This window comes from Betta splendens, chromosome 2, assembly GCF_900634795.4.
Source record: "Betta splendens chromosome 2, fBetSpl5.4, whole genome shotgun sequence".
NCBI lineage: Eukaryota > Metazoa > Chordata > Actinopteri > Anabantiformes > Osphronemidae > Betta > Betta splendens.
Window position 1 is genome coordinate 24,771,096 of NC_040882.2, and position 20,712 is coordinate 24,791,807.

Genomic DNA, 20,712 nt, shown 5'->3' on the forward strand with positions numbered 1-20,712 from the left:
CACTAATAATCCAAACAGCTTCTGCCAGTTGCATCACATTTTGTTTATAACGCCACTGTGTGTTAGTTACAGTAGTGCACGAGAACGTGGCGAAATGCACGATGGAGCGGGCTGTTACCTAAATGCAGACACACACCTTAAAGCGAGAGGCCACCTACACCATCGACACAGGAACGAAGCGAGGGGGTCCGCGGCCACGCATGCGTGCACACATAGATCACCTTGTGGCGCGACGGAAAGCTAATGATACCCCACTCCCCAGATGACATCGGGCTGTAATGTGTGTGTTTTATGCATGCCTGGTCTAATATGAATTATTGTAAAATAGTGTTGTATTTGCATATGAGCTTCCAGGCTGTACTGGAATTAGCATTTTTACAACAGCTCAAATTAAATCCCTCTGCTTAATTTCCCCGCATGCTAATTCGATTTAAATTGAGTCTATTCCATTGCCTTTTACATTTATAGTCTCTCAGAGCTAACGTATAAACCACTGTGGGAAAAGGACACATTAGGTCCGATATTCCAGGTATTAATTATTATGTTGTATATGTTAGAACTTCGATCAGTGCGTACGCTGCTCGATACGAGGGGGACGTTTGTCTCCCCCCTGAAGCAGAGGTAGGACAGCGATTGGAAACTTCCCAAGGGGTTTATTGCAGAGAGGAATGTGTAATGCAAATGTAGACGGTTTCAATGCACGATGCTGCGCTTAAAGGCACCAAACGGTGAAGGACGAGGGGTTAATGTGACAGTGTGTGTTGATTAAATCTGCGGAGGGTGTTTTCCTTTTGTCCCAGTAAAAAGGTGCGTGTTTTGAAGACGCGCTACGAGGCCTTGACACCGCTGTCGCATTCTTTTGTTCGCGTCAGGTGAATTAAAAAATAAGAGAGATGACTAATTACACGGTTTTGGCAGGGACTCGCACGCACGGGCGCTGTGATTCCAGCAGACACGCATGTAAGGCTGCAGCCTACACACACTGAATCAACCATGCAAATGAAGACGCCGCTCACACGCCCGCGACGCCGCGCGGGGAGCGCAGCATCGCACCCAGAGGACAGAGCCGCGAGTCGCTCCCATCCAACTTTAAATCACCGCAATTCCATCACTCTGCCAGCTCGTTCATCATCCTGCCGGACACTGCTCAAGTGGAAATCTCATTGTTGGCTCCACTTGTTCATTTCGAAATGCGTCTTAGCGGAGCAGCTCTTTAAAACCAGCATCAGCATCTATAGGGAGGCGAGCGCACGTCGTGTTCGCACTTCAAAGAAATGTGATGAAAACACCTTTCGGCTGAGGTTGCCAGCACTTAATTACCATCTAGTTGTTTGGATGAAGACCTTGTGACAAGACTGTGAATCCGAGATAAAACAATGTTATCAGTGCCGCGCAAGACGCCTCGCACTCGCAGCTTGAACTGAGTAAAACGTCATTATCATTTTCTTTGGATGAAAATGTCTGCACCGACACTTTGTCAACAATGCGCCGTGCAATTATGTTTAAAGGTTGTATCAGGCCCATTATTAACTCCATGAATGCTGTTTCTTTGGCAACTACACCCAAGTGTATTATTTAGGCCCATTAGCCTCATCTATGGATTGCAGTCATTTCGGCTTGTGCTTAAAACACAGAATCGCACAAAAGCCAAGCAATTTTCACCACACTCCTGACCCTCCCACTCTCAAGAAAAGCAGATAATCACATACAATACGGAGGTGTTGTACAGGCCCAGATGCAGGTAATTAAAGGCTAACCCACCACCCACTAACGCATTCATGCCTCCAAGACACATTGGCTTGAAAGTAGTGGGGCAATTTAAGCGTGTTGCACCATTCACGTATCGGAGCGGGAATATCGACAGCGTAAAAGCACCGCAGTCCAAACTGGAAATCCAATGGAGTGGCAATCATCATATTCCCAGAATCCCTTTGATCCAGCTCCATGCGTTTGAATACCTCTACGTAAATGTTTAGGTCCGTCATGCTGTGGGATGGTGTGGATTTCAGTCAGCCCAGCGCCTCCTTTGTGTCCTTGGAGCATTTAAGGTGCCAAAGAAACAATAGCGGCCACGTCAAGGCTGCGCTCCAGACTGCCTTTCTATTCTTACTCGCCCTCTTACACGCTCACACAAAGGCTTTGAAGGCGGGATCAGCCGCTGAGCCGCGCACAATGCCAGCTGTTTTGCATCTGCCGGGCTCATGCTTGGCGCGACTCCGGCCTCGCTGGCGCACACTGAGTCTGATCTGCCCTGGTGCCGGATGCCAGCGGACGGTGCAACAGTGCAGGTGCTTCGTGACATTGCCACAGTGACAGTGCAATTAATGGATTGATGCTATCGCTGCAGCGATGGGATTACTGGACCAGTCAGGTCGGAAATATACCGGTGCACAGATGATGTTTTACTGCAGAGTGCAGTCAGAACAGCGACTACAGACGCGCATGCTAAAAATGGGAAACAGAGACAGACACCATTTATGTTCTGTAGCAACAAAGAGTCACCTCGTGGTTTAGGTAAAACAGGACTTCAGCCCATGGTCACAATTTCAGTCTTTCAGAAGTTTGTTGCATTTACAGTCCCGAGGTTCAGCCCGTTTCATTTCCTAAAAGGAAACAGAACCTGGTCGATGCCTAAATGTGTTGGTCATCGTATTAATAATCTTTTTAAACTAAGAGCCACCTTCATACTGTTTAATGCATCACCTCCCTGGTGTTTGTGCTCTTTTATAGCACATAACTCTTCCATTATAAAAGAGGTTTTGAATGCTCTGCCTCAGAACTAATGCATCTGGACTGGCTGTGTGTGGGTAGCACCTGGCCCTGGGCCAGAGCTTTGGTCTCACTCCAGGGGTCTTAGGAGTGCGACACATTGCACTGATCTCACTGCAGCACATTTGTGTGCCTGTGGGGTATGTTGAGATTCTGCAGTGGGGTTAATGGTCTAAACCATTCATCTCCGTGGAGTGCCTCGGGGCAATCTCTGTCCCAGCCAGAAAGCTTACATCCCCACCTTCTTACCTACAGCACTCTCCAACGCTTGACGCCGATTGGGAATCTTTACGCCTTAAGCTCCTCTTGTCACAGCTGATTTACATTCGGTGGAGTGATGGAGCGAGTGCTCAAAGTCCGTCTTTGGAAAGCCATCTTTCTCACCTAATACTCCCTCACACACTACATCTGTCACTCTCCCCTGTCACTCGGCTCCCTCGCTTGTTTGCTTGCATGCTCATTCATTAACTAACTCTATGGCGGCGCCGCGTCCACTCGCTCGCTCGCTCTCGTTGGCTTCTCTGCGCCACCAAGTGAGTCATGCCGTTTGAGGAGCCGAGATTTATTGTGACACACGGCTTTAGTGGTGTGGTTTATTAGTTATGGCAAACGAGAGTGAAAGCCTCCGAAGGGAGGGGAGCAGTCTCTCAGGCCACAGGCCCGAAGGCTTTCCAGCTGAAACCACGCCAAGCCCTAGTTACTAATGCTGCAGCACTAAGTGTCCATCCCATCACACCCTGGAACACGGCGTGTGGAAAACGCATGCACTTCTACACATACGTGCACCAACAATTAGCCAAGGGTCCCGGGGCATTTATGAGCTGTTTAGAGAGCATCCATCACGACACGCCGCCACCACTCTGCTTCCCTTCAGCTTTAATCCTCCTGTGGCGCCATCTTTCATGTCATTCATCAGCTAATTAATTACCCTCATCAGTTGAATCATGATGAAGGATATTTCAAGTTAAGTGCAGATCATTTATGTACGACAGAGATGTGGGGTGACAGTGGAATTCAGAGTGGTCATTTGCCTACAAAGATAAGACCTTATCTGGTTTTTCTCCCTCGCCACAAATCTTTACAGATCCAGGAGAAGTCTCAGTCCAACATATTTTATCTCCACCTGAAATAAGTTTGATCTTATTCAGTCCCCACGCCGTTAACCATTCCTTTACCTGGAGAAAGAGGCGAGAGGTTGAGCAGCCTTGACGGTGGGGAGATTTATGTCTACACAGAAACATCCTTCCTCTTCTCTTTGAGACATTATCACGGAGCCTCGTGGAATATTGCACGTCGCCGTCCCTCCTGCACCTGCCTGATTAAGGCAGGAATTTCACACCACATGATCTGTGGGCTCTCATTACATGGCACAATTTAATTGACTGCGCTCCTTGCCTCAGTGTGATTGTTCAAGGAGACATGCACACAGAAAGGGGAAACTGTAGTTCGCCATTGTGTCCCTGAGGGACAGGCCCACTTGTTTTGGTGTTTAAACGATGCCAGCCAAACCAAAGAGAATATTGGGAATGGGAGATGATAATTAGTAGTAAAAGAAAACAAAGAAGCCAGTAGAACCATGATCTATTAAATGTTTGCACATGGTTTTATAGTCAACAACCTGACAGTGTCTGACAAACACACTTCTCTGGCAGAAAGAAATACAATAGAAAATTTAAAGTACAACTACTTAAAGGCAAGTCATCTTCCCTTTAGTGCCGAATGAGCTTATGAACTACTAACACACAAAAAACTCAAGAGACTCAATCTGAGCATTGCAGAAAATAAGTATTAAAACGCAGGAAACAATTATAAGTCCAGAAAACATTTAACAAACCCATCAGTTTGCATTATTGTAACGTGCCAGATTAACATCTGACAGAGCAGACTGTATCACACAGGGGATATGTACCGGGAGAATAAGTTAGAGAAGAAAGCAAAGCACGAGCAAGAAAGAGTGTGGACAGATTAAGTGAAAGAATGACTGGATTGACTTTCAAAGGCGTTTGATCCAGATAAGGTGCTAGGAACGAATGAAAAGGAAAAGCTAATTTGGGCTACAGGGATTTCTTTTCTGTTTCCTCCTCATTTTTATACAGCTCAAAGATAATTTCTAAAAAGTAATCCCGGAACCTACAACTTTAATCCTAAAGATATGATTAGGTTCCTGACATCTTATTAAACGATCTCAACTTTTTTTGCAAGAATCTGAAATTTGGTAATGAAAGTCAAAGGTAAACAGATTAAGAGATACTGCAGTCTGGATTTAATGTCACATTTTGATCTTGCTCCAAGTCTCTGGATGCACACAATGACAAAAGTCTTTTATGTAGGAAGTATTAGCCAGCGAGCGACTTTTATCAAAGCTGGAAGTCAACATCGCAAGACTGCAGGAATTAATCACATTCTATTTGTAGTCACCATTATTTTTTTATTCTTACAAATTGAAAACTAAGAGACTTGACAGAATTCTACCACCATCGCTACAGACAGTAAAGCAATAAGCATCGCAAATAACCCCGGTCCAGCAACTTAGTAGTAATCAAATGGCTGCGTAGCGACTAAAGCGAATAAGGGATGAGATGGGAGTCACAATAATAGCAAACACAAAAGCAAAACAGAAGCATGAGAGGGTGTTCTTATCTGGAGATGACTGCTATCGCATGGAAGACAGCCACTTTTGTTTTGCCATGCCTCATTGTGTGGCGTCTTTGAAATCCACAAGGGCCTGTTACACTGCATTCATTGGGTTTCATCACTCGCACAAAGGCTTGACTGACATTATTTGAGATAGTTTGTTTCAGGTACAATGAACCTAATTATTTGGGCTGCATTGAGAAAGTAAGCAATATCACTACAGCCCCTGGAATATGACTCAAAACCCTTGATAAAAGTTGAACTAACTAGAGTTGTGTGAGTCACTGAATCTCACATGTGTTTGACCTTTTATAGTTATTAGTGAAGTAGCACTGGACCTTTAATCAAGGTCTTGTTGTAATGACTTTACAAAAAGTACAAAAACAAAAACATTTGTGTTAGGGTCAAAATGGCCTCACGGTGGTTTCAAACAGCCCGGTACGGAGCTTTTTATCTCCTCCCAACATATGCAGGGACAGTAAAACGCGCTCCCTGCTGCTGCCTCTCAGCCAGCAGATCTGGCCACTGCTCTACATCTGTAAAAGATCTGGAATTATTGATTAGGTGATAATTAAATTGTCCACCCAGCTTGATATGGATTAATAATTGCCCGCTAATGCCCTCCTGACATTTTGCTATATCGACTCAATTCTGTTTGCAGGGGTGCGCCGATAATTATCACACTTGGCATTCTTCATTCTGTGCCCTAATGAGACCAATCAGAGTTGCTTCAACTTTTACCCAAAATCAGAAAGTGGTGAAAGGGAGCGAGAAGCCAGGATGGATTTTCTCTTAGGAGCCATTATTCAGCGTTTCAGCTTTATCAGAGATCTTTTCTTCCCGAGGGACAGTTTCATTTCTTACATTGTTCAATTCTTGATGTAAAATCAGTGCTTTGACAGGAAAAGGATACGCTGTCATACGATGTTGTTCCAAATCACACAAAGAGGCCATCGTTGGGCTGAACAACAGCACCACTAGGAGTACTATAAATACTGAGATGAGAAGGAGGCATGGGCGTCATGCCACAGCACCGCTTCGACTTCCTCGCTGCCATCTGCGAGTGTTCCTCCTCTGGCATCCTCGCAAAAGGCCTTTTGTGCATTTTTCCCCCCTTTGTCCCTGTTTGCTAGGTTTAATTAGGTTATTTATTTGAGTTTCACCTCCCAGCGTTTCATTATAGTGGGCATTGCAGATAGGGCTTCACACAGGGCAGGGGCAGATAAAAAGTTAGGACAAAAGATGATAAATGTCGCGAGCGGGGACCAGAATGCAATCTGGCTGCCACGATGCAGAGATGCTCTAATGGGTTCCCAGCAAGGAAGGGGGAAGGCACTGTCGAGATGGCAACGTGATAAATGGTGCCGGGACGGCTGGAAGGACTGTAGGCAACACAAAGAGAAAGAGGAGAGTCATGGAAGCAAGAAAAAGCGAAGATGACCACAAAACAGAATCTAATTAATCTGGACTCGGTCCCCCCTCCTGACAAATGCAGCGCGCGGAGAGCGGGGAAGGGAAATTGTGCGTTGGGGCTGTTCTCTGCCCCTTCCTTCCCTTCCTGCCTTTCGTCCCAGGCTGAAAAGGCATCGGGACGTATGGGTTCTGACAACGCTCCCGCACCTGTGAAATGATTAATGACGGCGGACTCGCCTTACACGCTGCAGAGCCAAAATACTGGCTCCAAACACACACCGCAGATCCCCCACTCGCTGGTACATTACACAAATGTAGGTTTTACAGCCACTGCAAGCTCAGCCAGAACTATCCTTTCTGAGCAGCGAGCTTTCAGGATAGTTTCCCAGCAGGGAAAGCAGACACGATTAGTTAGTCAGCAGAGCCCCAACTTTATACCTAAAACATTAAGTAGGCGCATCAACATCAAATGCAGTCGTGTGTATTAGGCTCGTCAGCCATAGAAGGTGCCAACGCTGCTTTAGTTTCTGAAGTATCACAATTATTTCTTCACAAAATGGACAGAAAGCGAATAAAGCTGCACCTCGGCTGGTCTCAGACCTGAGGACTATCCATCAGAAGCTAAGGTCGCACTTTGTGTTGATCGATCCCCTCAGTCGCTGTGTGCTCTCCTGATGTGCCTCAGTGAACTGGATTTGCTCGAATATTTCTGGACTTAACTGTTTTGCAGAGTCAATGTGCCGTCTTACTATTTAACCTTTAATCTATGTTAGAAAAGGATAAAATCATTACTTACGGAGGATCCTGGTGCCTTGTGGCATTTTGTGACAGTGTCGTTGGCTCTACACTCTCTCTCTCGCCGTTTCACTTCTCCACATTAAAAGCCAATAGTTTCGGCCATTACTCACAGATTAATCCAGATAACTGCGAAAAAGGAGCTGCGGATAGAAACATCTTTACACTCCACCAGGAACATTTGTCTCCTCAACAAGCTGAATAATGAGCAATATAACACTGCTCACTCAAAGCGCACTGTCTGGACCCACCACTACATCTGTACAGTATTTCCCATTTAAAAACATACACACAACACAAACACAGGAACCACATACTGTATATCTACTCGCTCAGTGACTGGAGCCTATTACTGATGGCAAACATTGGCACCTGGAGCCGGTGCCTTCATGGACCCTCTCACTGTGTCGACAGAGGGTATAAAGGACTAACAGGAGAAGCGTAACCAACTCCAGTGGTCCAAAGGCCGCACCTCCACTCCCCGGGACCTCCTGTCTTAGAACTACGGGCCACTGTCAGCCAGACTAACCAGAAATTACTAACTCTCTCTCTGTAACTAACTTAATAACACTCTCAGCTGAGTGATGCTGTGGTATATTCACTTTGGTTATTATAACTAAGGTGAATAAATCATAAAAGTGTGGCTAACACTGTAAAAACACATCCTATTTACACTTCTACTCATCTCATGATACACACACACACACACACACACACACACACACACACACACACACACACACACCCCAAGTCTTTCAAAAGTGAGCCGAAGCACTTAATTTCACTGGATTATTTTAATTACGTCTCCTGAGGGTAGTTGTTGTTTGCTCCTGAGGTGACATTGCGCTGCCTGCTTCCGAGAGAGAAACTCCCATCCAGCAGTCTGACCCTGATACCACCCACCCTCATTTGTTTCCCATCTGTAGCTCTTCAAAGACGTGGCCGCACATACAAGCTCAACGCTTTCCTTCAGGGGCTTGCAATTAAGAATTCAAAAGGCCTCAACTTAGATTTACTGCATGTGGTTAAGCTGGAGACATATTAATAATGTGCAGCTGACAAAAACAGCCCACTAATATACAGTCAATGTGTCATCCTGCAGTATTGCATGTCACTGTTGATTTAAAGCTAACTAAAAATCTCATAAAAACACTATAAATATAATAACAGTCATTTAAATGGTATTAATTTGTACAATTAACATTAAAATTCAACAGCTTGGTGGCAATAATTTTAATTCCTCTTAGTTTGAAAAAAACGAACCACTGACAGAAAGTAATAAATATAGGTGAAGCAGGAAGTCAAACACTACGATGATCATGAAACAAAACTACTGTAACGTTTGTGACATGACGTTGTCATATTCAAATTATTTCTGCCACTAAAGGTTGTGACGCACTCAGAGTGGACAGAGTCCAGTTGTTTCAGTTCGTCTGTGAGAAAAGCTGCAGGTTTATTTAAAGCTCAAAATACAATCTCAGTCTGACCTTTAGCAGGTGATGTCGGTGGCTAAAGCTGCCAGCATCGTAGTTACAGAACTGGATGACGTCCAGTTGAGCCAGGGGGGACCAAAAATACATGTGGGAATAAAGTCTGTTATGTGCTTATGTTGATAAAATGACATTCATGTTAAACCATGTCAAAAGTATATTCAATATTGTCCCATAAACAGCATTTACTTTTTCACCTATGTGCCACATAAACCTTGGGACCCTAAATAGTCACCTGCAGATCGGAAACATTTTATTTGTACGTTCATAGATTTATAATATTAATTCCCAACAGATTAGAGACACTTTTTCATGTTTCCAGCACGTGAACCCGACATCTGGGCAGCGCCGTCGACATCTCAACGTCTGAATTCAGAGCGTCTGTGTTTCCCCCAGGTTTGTTCAACATGTGCAGGTAATCTAAGCCCCTGTGAAGGAGCCAGCTGTCATCTAGCTGCAGTGCAGGGGCATTAGTTCAGTCGCCTGCGAGTGCCTGAGAAAACACAGCGCGGGGAGTGTGTCACCCAACGTGTCACTTCTTACGGCCTCGCAACTGGCACCCATTGGAAACGGTTTGGCACCACTTATCCATAAAATTACAGTCTGCTTAAATATACAACGCTGAATCCCTGGAATGATTCGCTACATAATCCATCTCTGCTCCCACGGAGACAGATATGAGGCACGCGTTTCTGCTCGGCGCTTGAGCGCAAAGACAATTATGTCAGATTTGTGCCGTAGAGGAGCAGGACAGACCCGGACGCGGCGCCGCTACAGGAGTGCGACGTGTGGCTCCTGATTTACCTTTTACGCCGCGTCTCGTGATTTACGCCACGGCGACGCCCCCGTCATCGGCGCTGCGCTCGTGGTGCAGTCGCATCACGCCGGCAGTCGCATCACGCCGGCAGACGCGTGGGTGCGGCCGTGGAGGTGTGTGGCGACCTCACGTCACGGCGCGGCGCGGCAGACGGGGCGCTGACACGGCCCCGGGCTGTTTATCACGGTGGCCATTTTTAACATCTTTTTAGGTCTGTGCAGCCCCAGCGTGATAACTATTGGACATTTTGCTGTAGCACAGCCGTTTAATGAATTGCCCAGTGGATAACAGAATGAACGAATGCTTTTCTGTGTTAGTGGCTGCCACTGCCTATCCTATCAGATAATTAACTTTTTGCAAATAGACTGCGTTGACTACCAAACAGAGTAAGCCGGCACAATTAGAATTACTTATCTGCGTTCTATTTTTTTTTTTTTCCCACTCAGACGTTGGTGGAAAAACAAACAAGACAAACAAATACAAATTTCATACGTCTTTGCTCAACTGCTGTTTTCCACAAATGGTCACACACAAATTGGCTCCAGATTTGTGTATTCATATACAAATGAACAAGTAATGAATGAGAAGAGATGAAAATGAAATCTTATTGGAAGTGAAGCCTGTGTATTGCTCTGCATATGCGTCTGACAACCTCAGCCCAGATGTTCGGAATTTCAAAGAGGAGGGTCTGGCATTTTCCAATTCACTAACCTTCAGGTTTTTGTTGTTCTCTCAGGTGGACGGTCTCACACCAGCGGTGGTGCAGTTCCATATTTATGTGTTTCCTTCTGTTAGGCTCTCCGCCGCAGAGGGAGGTGGGCTTTCATGTGTCTGGTTTGCCACAGCGGCGAGTCAGTCGCAGGCTTTAAAGCATTGAGGGGCCGTTTGAACAGATGTGTTTGACTGGGGCCGTTTTATTAACTGGGTTCGTCTACCTCGCTAATGTGTCCCGGGGGAGACGGCGGCCGCACGTGTGTGTGCGACGGGAGATAAGGCGAGGCAGAGACGGCGCGAGTTTACCTGTGTGAACACAGCAACACAGCACACGAGAAGCTGCTCGGCTGAAGTAGCCGTCACCGCACGGCTGAAAGGCTTCTGCCTTTATGAATCTACAATGATAAGTGACGGAGGGAGCCCTTCATCACACATCTTATCCCATTAAACACACACTAAAGTAGCTCAACACTGTTCCATAAATAGCCGTTATATTTATTTAATGGAGCCTTCAAGAATCCTCTATTGTTCCACACCCCTGAATTTATTAATGCCGTCCCCTTCATTCAGCCCCACGAGAGTCTGTGTGAGCACCATAGGTTGCGTTTGGAGCCCTTTCCTTCCTATCCCCCATCTTGTCAGTATCTGTCAGCGCACCGAATGTGGGACAGGGGCATTAGCTATTCATTCTGAAGCTGTTGCCTGTTGTCTATGCAAAAGTGCTCTGACTCCAGCAGGGCTGTAGCCAAAAGCTCAGACCTTGCACGGCAGCGTCGCTGAGCATGAGTAAACACACTGACAGAGGTTGAGAAAGTCCCATTGGAATATGCTTCTGCAGCCTCAGTCATTGAGCTGAATATTTGCCAGGAACATTATGCTGGTAAATAGTGAACTATGATGCATGTTGTCCTTTTTCTGCCTCTGAATTTGTCTTGTAAGTGATAATAAGTATTTATTTATTCAGCGGAGACGTTCCGCACCCTGGGAGCCAAACAAGAGACCCTGACCCTATCACGGAGTGGACCCGCAGCCTTTAGCGTCCGCGCACTGTCTCGGTATTAATGTGTCATTAAACTGCATTCTTGTATATTCTATTGAATTAGTTTTACATAATGACTTATGAATTTTGCTTAGAGAGCACATTCAAACGGCGAGGAAAGGGCGAGCGTTGCAGGAGAAGGTTTGTAATATGAACTTCATTACGTGTGACAAGCAGCAGCGTATTGATGGAGGAGCGGGTCCCCATCACTGCACCGCATTAAAACCTCTGCAGTGAATTAATGTACTATTCCTGATCCAGTCATTAACAATCATTCGGGGGCCATATCCGCGTTTCAAGTAATCACTAATTGCAATAAGAATTTCAGTTAACATTTAAGGCCAGATTACCGATGAGCATGCGGTGCAAATCAGCCAACACTTCTAATTAAGCCCCACTTCCTTTTCTTTCCGTTTAGACCCTTTGTGAGCACACACAATGTGGAGTTTGTTGCCTCCGCGTCGCAAACCGCACATTTTTATCATCGCTGTGCAGATAGAGAGCAGCGCCCCGAGAAAAGAGCTTCTGCCTGCGTCGGTTCCACTGATTAGGACGTGCGCTTCGCCTTCGCTCGCTCTCGCGTCGCTCCTCTGTGGGTGTGTGACTGCATTAGCAGTGGTGTTAGCGGTTTCTGTTTGGAATGGGGTTACATGTTTCTGAATATTACATAGAAAGTTAATTAATGCACAGGGAAGCAACGCAACACCAACAAAGCAGAGGGCTCTGCACCTTCATCTCAACGCTACGATAATGACTCTGCTTCACTGGGCTTCAAAGATTACATCAGGTCAGATGTCTTCCACACATAGAGTCCATGTGTCACTCTTGCCCTCTCCTAACATTAGCCAACCCTTTCTGTCCAATTTGTGCCACTTCCTGCCATTGTAACAATTCATCAATATCACAGAGCTGAGATGCCGCGGCTTAAAGGAGTCAAATGAGGTTAATGGCATCTTTAAACGCTCCTTCCTTTCACCCGTTATGTCCAAAGTGGAGCAGGGTATTTGCAGACTGCCACCCAATGTGTTAGGATTAATTACCGCCCTCCACAACCCCACCTCACCAGCAAGTTAAAGATTCAGAGAGGAAATGGCCCCTTTCATGCAAATGAAATTGAATATGTCAGTCAGTATAATTGTGAAAACCGAGCCGTCTTGGACTGGTGTCTGCACAGAGTTCTCGCTGAAAGTCGCTTTATTAATGTTCTTCTCTCCACCCTTTGATTCATGCTTTTTAATGGCTTGGCAGATCAAACTATGGCGGAGTCCTGATGACTTGAAATGTTTTGGCCATTATGAATGAAGTTCAGGCTCTCGTCTCTTTGAGAGCAGTATTTAAATGCAGCGTTGGGCTGAGTTAAGCCCATATCAAACAAACTTGTGATAAATCCAGAAAAGTTACCCTGCTTCTAAGTGTCTTTGGAGTTCAACATGGCAGAAAACTGTTATTACCCAGCACTGCAACAGGTGCTCACACTGCCCAACACAGGACAGAGCAATTAATTTTAATTCAAAGCTATTTGATAGCAAGCAAGTGTAGCCGATGTCAATTTAGATCCGCCACACACACACACACACACACACACACACACACACAGCTTATTAATATTACCTGACTCTCCAGCAGCACTATACTCAGCTCAGCCCGGCCGTCTTTGCCTCTAATGGCTGTTGGTGAGGTTTATGTTTAGAAGCCTACTTCACTTTGCTACTAAGTGCTGTCTCCATGCAGCCTGTGCTCGTAGCCCCCCCCCTGAGGGGCCTGGCTGTGTGTCTTTGACATACAGAAAGGTGGGAGATTCATTTTAACTGTCCAGCTGTTAAAGCAGCTGCCATACCTTAAATAGTTTCTTTGATATGGTATACGCAGCGCAGTAGTAACAGTAATAGCCCTTATGGCCCAATTTTACTTTATAAGTGTCTATCAAAAGTATATAGTCATGTAAAAGTCTGGCCTCCTCAGTTCCAAAGACTCGGCTGCCACCGTGCTAATGAAGTGGGATGCTCCGATGGCAGGGAAGGTGCAGGAGGTGACCTCCAGGCCGAGCAGCCGCAGGCCCCTAGCTCACTTTGAAGCCGGTGGCAGGCTTCAAGTGCTGTTTGTCTGCTGGTGACAGCTTAGCGGGGGATTAACAGGTGTCTAGGCAGGGCTTTAATGCATGTAGACCACGCTCACCTGTCCACGGAGGAGCCGGCATACAGCACAGGGAGCAGGGGCTGTCACTGGAGAGCAGCCTTTTCTCCACTGGTGATGCTATAAACCATGGGGACCATGGGATCGGTCCCGTGGGGGCAGGAGCGAAGCGCTGACCTGGTGACGAGGAGCGACGTGGTCCTGCTCTGCCTCTTAATGTGGGTCGGTCGGTGGAGCGTGACTCCGTGCTCGCTGTAAAGGCACCGGGTGGCGTTGTTTAGTGAAACCCAAGGCTTCGCTCAGCGTCTGTCTACTGGAAGCCACGTCAAGACTCTCCCAAAATGGATGTGTGTCGCTGGCGAACCTAAAATGGGGGGGCGACGGCGACGCGAGGGGCCGTGTCTGTGAAAACACCATTACCTCCGTGTCACGCCTCAATCACTCCCCATTGTGCGACGACTGCATCGTCCCCGAGCAACTTGGCCTCACCTCCAGCGCTGAGCTCCTGTACGCGTCGCAGCCGTCGATCACAGCCCGCGTAGGCAGATGCACCCAGCTGTGATAGATGGCCCCCGAGCCAAAACGGCCCCAACAGCACATCAATTACCCATCAGCACCCTCTTGGCTGGATGCCAGCGTGCACCACACCCAGCCAAGTCAAAGAGAGAAGGCGAAATGCGGATATAATGGCGCTTTTTGCAGCGGACAAATTACACAGTGTCAACTGTGCTGCCCACCTGTCGGATCTGTCAGTGTGTGTGTGTGTGCAATCAGGTGATTTCCCAGACTCATTTGCCCAGTGGAAGGCCAGCTGCTTGCCTGTTTATCTACTCGCCCTTTTGATTGCTGACCACACATCTTATGTCACCTCTCCACGAATCCTGCAGGATAATTCGCCGCTCGTTGGCGGCCGCCGTCGCTGGCAGTACAGTGTGGGAGGAGAAAAAAAAACACATTCTCACTCGCTCACACACACACACACACACAGATGAGGTGATTCACATGGCTGGCATCACTGCAGCTGTGTGGCCCCTAATGGTCTGCTGAAGTGATTGATAAAAGGCAAACAGTTGCGCCGCAGGGGGGACAGATGGAGCTGCACTTCTTACTGAAGCTGGAGCTGTGGCTTCAGAGAAACATACTTGGGGACTAATTTAGCTCTATGACATCATCGGTAAAGGGATATGAGAGGCTCGATGAATGAATCTACAACGTCAATATCACAATCAGTGGATTGGGACATTTCTCAGAGACCTGTTCCTTTGATTACTAATTGCCCCCATGTGTTTCCATTCAAGTTGTTGAGGAAACGTCTGAGCAACAAAAGGGAGAAAAGTTAATACAGAATCATTGTAATTGCTGACAAAGCCTGGATATCAGGGAATGGTTTTAGTTTCCGAATTGTCACCCCCAAAAACTCCAACTGCAAAAAAATAGCTGCAGCCCTCGTCCGTTGGGGACGTTATGACCCCAGCGGATGGAACGGCCACACAAAGCAACCCCCCCTCACCTCCACTGCATTTTCATGCTCATCACCTTTACACTTGACTTGTTGTGCTGAATCGAGGCACCAATTAGGAGCAGCTGAACGCCCCCATCACCAATCAGAGTGCTGTGAGGACGTTATCAGGTGCTGCCTCGTTTGTGTGGGGACCGACTTTGGTGCTTTTCTGAGTTACTGTTGTCTGCTGAGCGGATGCACATACACTCCGTTTGTTTTCTTGACAGCGTCACGGTAGCAGAGGTTTTCCCCAACAGACCAACACACTTAACAGATGGTAGCACTGGTGTGGATCTCATTCATATCACAGCACATATTCAGAGTTACTTGATTATCACGAACCAAACATAAATGATCTGCTTTGATCAGAATTTTCTTCCTAAAAGCCTCTTTATCACCGTAAAGACTCTTTTGAAGGAATTTCATTGTTACTTACAAAGGCTTCCAGGTTAAGATAAAATGCTTTGTGCATTCTAGACCCAGGAGACCTGTGTTGTTTTACTCCTGATCTCAGCCACTGATCATCCGCTCCCGCCTGCACAATAAAGCCTGTACAATCTGTGGTATTGACCTCCAAAGACGATCCTCTTAACAGCCACATGCTGGATTCTGCAACTTTGTTACTTTGCAGCGTGTGGCTTGATAAGCGAGATTAATTGCTCTGTCCACAACGCTTAGCATGCTCACTAACGGTTTTTGTTATCTGCTGCTCTGCTTCTGTCTCTGTCTCTGTCTGCAGCACCACCAAAGTTTTTAAGAGTCCCCAACGACCAAACCGGCGTTCAAGGAGGGGTGGCATCCTTTATCTGCCAAGCTACAGGAGATCCACGGCCGAAGATTGTGTGGAACAAGAAGGGGAAGAAAGTCAGCAACCAGAGATTTGAGGTATTAGGTCTATTGTTCTGATGTAAAATGCTCGACAAATGGGAATGCTTCAGCACTGCTTCTGGCTGCGCCTGCACATAATCCATCCAAAGGGTCCGAGCCTCCCTCACTTGCTCTTCGCCCTGACTTGCCACCACGCATTAGCGAGCTCTAATAATCATGCTGGCCAGCCTTTCAAACATGCATGAGTTTTAATGAGTGAGTGTACAAAAGATCCGCCGACAGATCTGTAATTTAATAAAAGACAAGAAAAGAGCAATTGGACGGAAGGGGAAAAAAACAACTTGTGGTGTGACCCAGATACCTACATTAGCATCACGCCACAGTTGCCAGCTTTATGCAAAGTGAAGGGGGAACATGCGCTTTCACTTTGAAATATCCTTTTGCTTTGTGGCATCTTTATCTAAATGCATGTCCCATCCTCCTTATTTTGGCTGAAGCTTTGGTTTCTGGTCAGCTTTAATCTGCACTTGGGCTCAAAACCCACAAGAAATAACACATCATCGCAGAACGCTGATAAGATTTCTATTAATTTCTGTGTCAGTGCTCAGATTTTTTTTTTTTTAATTCTGCTCCAGATGCCATATTTTCTTGCTACTGCACAGCAGCAATGGCTTAACAGAGCTCGGAGACCTCGTCCCCGCCTCTTATTTGAGTCTCACGCTTACAGAAATCTAATCTTATCAGACTTCATTGCGTTTGCATCGCACGTTGCCCTGAATGCTAACGCGCTAGTTTTCATTCCCGCGTTGCCTCGCAGGCCTTTGCTGGCTGCTGCCATTCCATGCCCATTCAATCATGAACTGCCGCCACATCTTCTAACAAAAACCCATTTCCCTCCAGAAGTCTCACAACTTCCTTTTTAATTCACCCTTCGTCTTCCACTATTAAAGGAGGCAGTTTTTTTTCCACATCACCTGCTGTCAGCTCAAACACCGCTGTAGCTTGGCAAATGAAATGCTTACTTGTATTGTTAAGCAACACATGCACCGATATTTTGTGAATTATAAAAATGTTCGTAGGCCTCTGTGTGTTTGTGTGTGTGCGCGCGAGTGTATATTTGTGTGGGTGTGTTTGAGGTTGAGGTCTCAGGCCTATCTTTTATTGAAATCTACCTCTATGCTTAAAAGAGATTGAGTAATGACACAGGGCTTTCTAAGATCAGTGAGTATACGACATGTAGCATGCAAAAATAGCTGAATAAGCTACAACAAACACCTGTTTGTGAGCATTTTATGTGTCGTCCGTCTAATACAGTCGGTCCTGTCTACGATCTCACCCCATGGTACAACTGTCCGTAGCCGTTGATCAAGCCACATTTAACTGTTTGTGCTTGTTTCTGTCCCATCGACACAAGTCAGTGTGATGCATTCCTCGAGGGATAGTGTGTTAACTTTAAGAGTGGGACAAATTCAGATTTCAATTTACACAGACTGAGGTCGAAGCAAAACCTTTAAGATAATGGAGCTAATCTTCCCCATTCTTAAAGTTAGTCAGCTACTGTACATCAACTATGGTACTAAATGATTCACGATGTTTAGACTAGATCCTGTTTAAATTGGCCAATGGACTGTATCGCATTTAGGGCGAACGACCAATCAGATGATCCCACACAGTACTGTACCTGTCTTCTAATGCTTACAAGGACCTTTTATGTTCATTTCTAACAACAACAACAACAACAACAACAACATACACAAACTATTAAAAGCACCAAGCAGGCTTTAGGGACCTATTCTCTCTGTCATAGGAAGCACATTGTGTCAGTCACCATCAGTGTCGTTAGCCAAACGTTAACAGTGTCGTTGTGTTCTACTGTCTGTCTGTTTTGTTCTGCGGAAGGTCCCTCCCCCAGTGTGAACAAAAAAATCTCCTTTAACATATCCTGTCTCTCGCACCTGCAGGTGATAGAGTTCGACGACGGCTCCGGCTCAGTCTTAAGAATTCAGCCGTTGCGCACGCCCCGAGACGAAGCCATATATGAATGCGTAGCCTCCAACAGTGTTGGAGAGACGAGCGCTACCACCAGACTCACTGTTTTACGTGGTAGGTCCTTCCCAGCAGCCCCCAAACGACAACTAAAGCACACACACCACTAACAAGCCCCTTTTTCTCCCAGCCAACCAGGTAAGTGTGCATCTAGTCGTTCCATGTCTGTCCTGTCCTCACATTTATTTCTTTTTTGTCTCTCGCTGTTGCACCACACAGTCAGACCCAATTAGGCTTCAGCTACACTCACGTTGTTTATTCTAACTCGATAAGATTTAGTCCATTAGCCATTTAGCCAAGTAAGTTTCCATTTCTAAGTGACTTAAGTCATTTGCATTCAGATTCCTGACACAATAATTAAGATGCCAGCTAAATTATGCAAATAGCCATCTATTCCTACCCTGCAGCGGTCTAATGAAAAAGCTCAGCAATAATTTTCAAATCAGTCATTTTTCATTTCTGCACTTCAGCTTTGATATTCATTTGACCATGCAGAAAATAAAGCAGAGCGCATTCTCCAACAACCAGATCTCGTAATGGTAGCGTTCTCGTTGGCGCTCGTCTCCGTGTTCGGATGTTGACCCGGCACTCGGCTACGCAAACGCATAACAACCCAGGCGGAAAAGGTCAGCAACTTTGTTTACCTCCACTGAGCAGCGGGAATAAAAGTCTGATGTCAAATATCAAGTTGGTTGACACTGCCTTTTTATAATAAGCACTGGGCAAAATTTTATCTTGATTACACACAACATTCCATTCAAAAGGCAAATATGTGGTGGCCCTGAGCTCAAAAGACTGCGTAATATCTCTCTAAAACATGACTTGTTTGGCTGTGAATGGAAGAAAATGGCTTTAGAAAAAAAAAAGCCTTGGGCTGCCTGAATGAGGTGTGCTCTATTATGCACCATAATTACACAACATGGCAAATGACTTCCTATTGAGAGGGGTGCTTCCCTCCTATGGGGGGAAAAAGCTGGCTCTGCGAGTCTCGAAAGCCGCCCTCCTCCTCTGCTTCTTATCTCACCAATGAGCCAACAAAAGGTCCTTTGCGCTGTCTCCAGAGGCCGATTGAAAGAGAAAGGTGGCACATGCAGTGCTCTCCTGCTCAGTGTGTTCATCAGTGTGTGCGCCGCTGCCTTCGCAGGCAATATTGTGCGCGTTTGCTCTCTTTCTGTTCCGTTTCGGCTCTGTGTGTATCTCCGTTTTCCCCTCCGCGCACACAGCAATAGATGGATGAGGAATGGGATGAAGCCGCTCTCCGGCGCCGCGGCCTAGCATTAGCATGTTTATTACAATTTCTATTTTGCTCTTCCACTCACTCTCCTTTCCCATCAATGTACTGAAGGTGAGTAGAGGCCTATCATGGGCTGGAAAAAAAAGAAACACGAGAAAGCTTTTTCTTTCCCGGCTTTGGTGCAAATAAAAGGCGTGCTCCCTGTCCTCGTACCGCCTCCTGTGGGTACGTAAACCCAAAATATTGGCACTGTGAGATGTATAAAGTAAAAAAAAGAAAGCCTCACGTACAAAACCAGGATTATAAACTATTGTAAATATTCAGTATTATAGGTAGATTACCAAGGAAAATAAGATACGTGCACTTGGCCACAGATGATGGATCACATGATATAAACTCATTTCAGTTTATTTAAAATGAAGGTAAAGATGCAAACATAAGTTTGGGGAGCGAGCTGACACAGTGCACCTCGAGGACAACACACTGCACGAGTGCTTATGGCAACACAAGGTTACCTCAAGGATGCATTATGATATATTATTTAGGACCACAAAGCTTCCCTTTTCCAAAAATATTTCACGCAGCACAACAAATACGACACTGCCGGGCTGGCTACTCATCATTCCACGTGACAGGAGCTGCCGTGTGAAAAATGCAACTGCAGACTTTGTCATCAAGAGCGCCGAGAATTAATTATTTTCTCCTTTAGGCCCCTGTTAGTGGCCAAATACTAACCTTGCACACAATTCGATGCAGCCTTGGGAAGATAAATAAATACGGAAAAAAGATAAGTGCTACTACACCAGGCTTAATACATATAAAGCGACTGTTCATTTAGTTCATTTGGGCTCCAATGGTCTGTGGAAACGACTCCAAAGCATCTGCTGTGGGAAGTTCGCCACAGGGGGTGGCGCCTAATTCCATGAAGGAAAGCACATTGTTGTAATTGCCATGCGATGAGGAGAGGGGACTTGGGGGTGACAAATCCCAAGTACTAGGGATATTAGTATTCGTACGGGCCTTTGACTTGATGGGAAGTGTCATTAGTAATGAACTTCTAGGCTTAGAGAAGCGATTTGCATGAAAGGCGACCTCTAAAACGTAATGATTTTCCAAGTCAAATCGTCGTGGCCGCAGCACAACGTTTGGGTTTTCTTATTGGGCTTCTTCGTTGTGCCTTCGGTTCTGATTAAGCACGAGATGATGCGACTCATATGCAACTCGTGTCTTTGCATTAACAGTTGTCTTGAATTTCTGGAGCAACATTTGAGAAATTAGGAAACAGCCCATATTTGACTT

General features: G+C 46.0%; 2 protein-coding genes across 51 annotated transcripts in view; one reads left to right on the forward strand and one right to left on the reverse strand.

The window, feature by feature from the left end:
• LOC114851386 (5,6-dihydroxyindole-2-carboxylic acid oxidase-like) overlaps positions 1-20,712 on the reverse strand; it is a 323,305-nt gene that overhangs the window by 260,398 nt on the left and 42,195 nt on the right. The gene's annotated exons all lie outside the window — the stretch shown is intronic.
• Positions 1-20,712, forward strand: part of LOC114851385 (receptor-type tyrosine-protein phosphatase delta-like) — a 269,652-nt gene that overhangs the window by 196,905 nt on the left and 52,035 nt on the right. For 25 of the 49 annotated variants that reach the window (XM_029143182.3, XM_029143203.3, XM_029143194.3 and 22 more), the window contains 2 exons: positions 16,045-16,193; positions 18,095-18,236. In XM_029143182.3, the coding sequence (XP_028999015.1) occupies positions 16,045-16,193; positions 18,095-18,236 (291 nt within the window). The remainder of the gene's footprint in view (positions 1-16,044; positions 16,194-18,094; positions 18,237-20,712) is intronic. The other 24 variants (XM_029143187.3, XM_029143205.3, XM_029143190.3 and 21 more) reach the window with 1 other exon arrangement.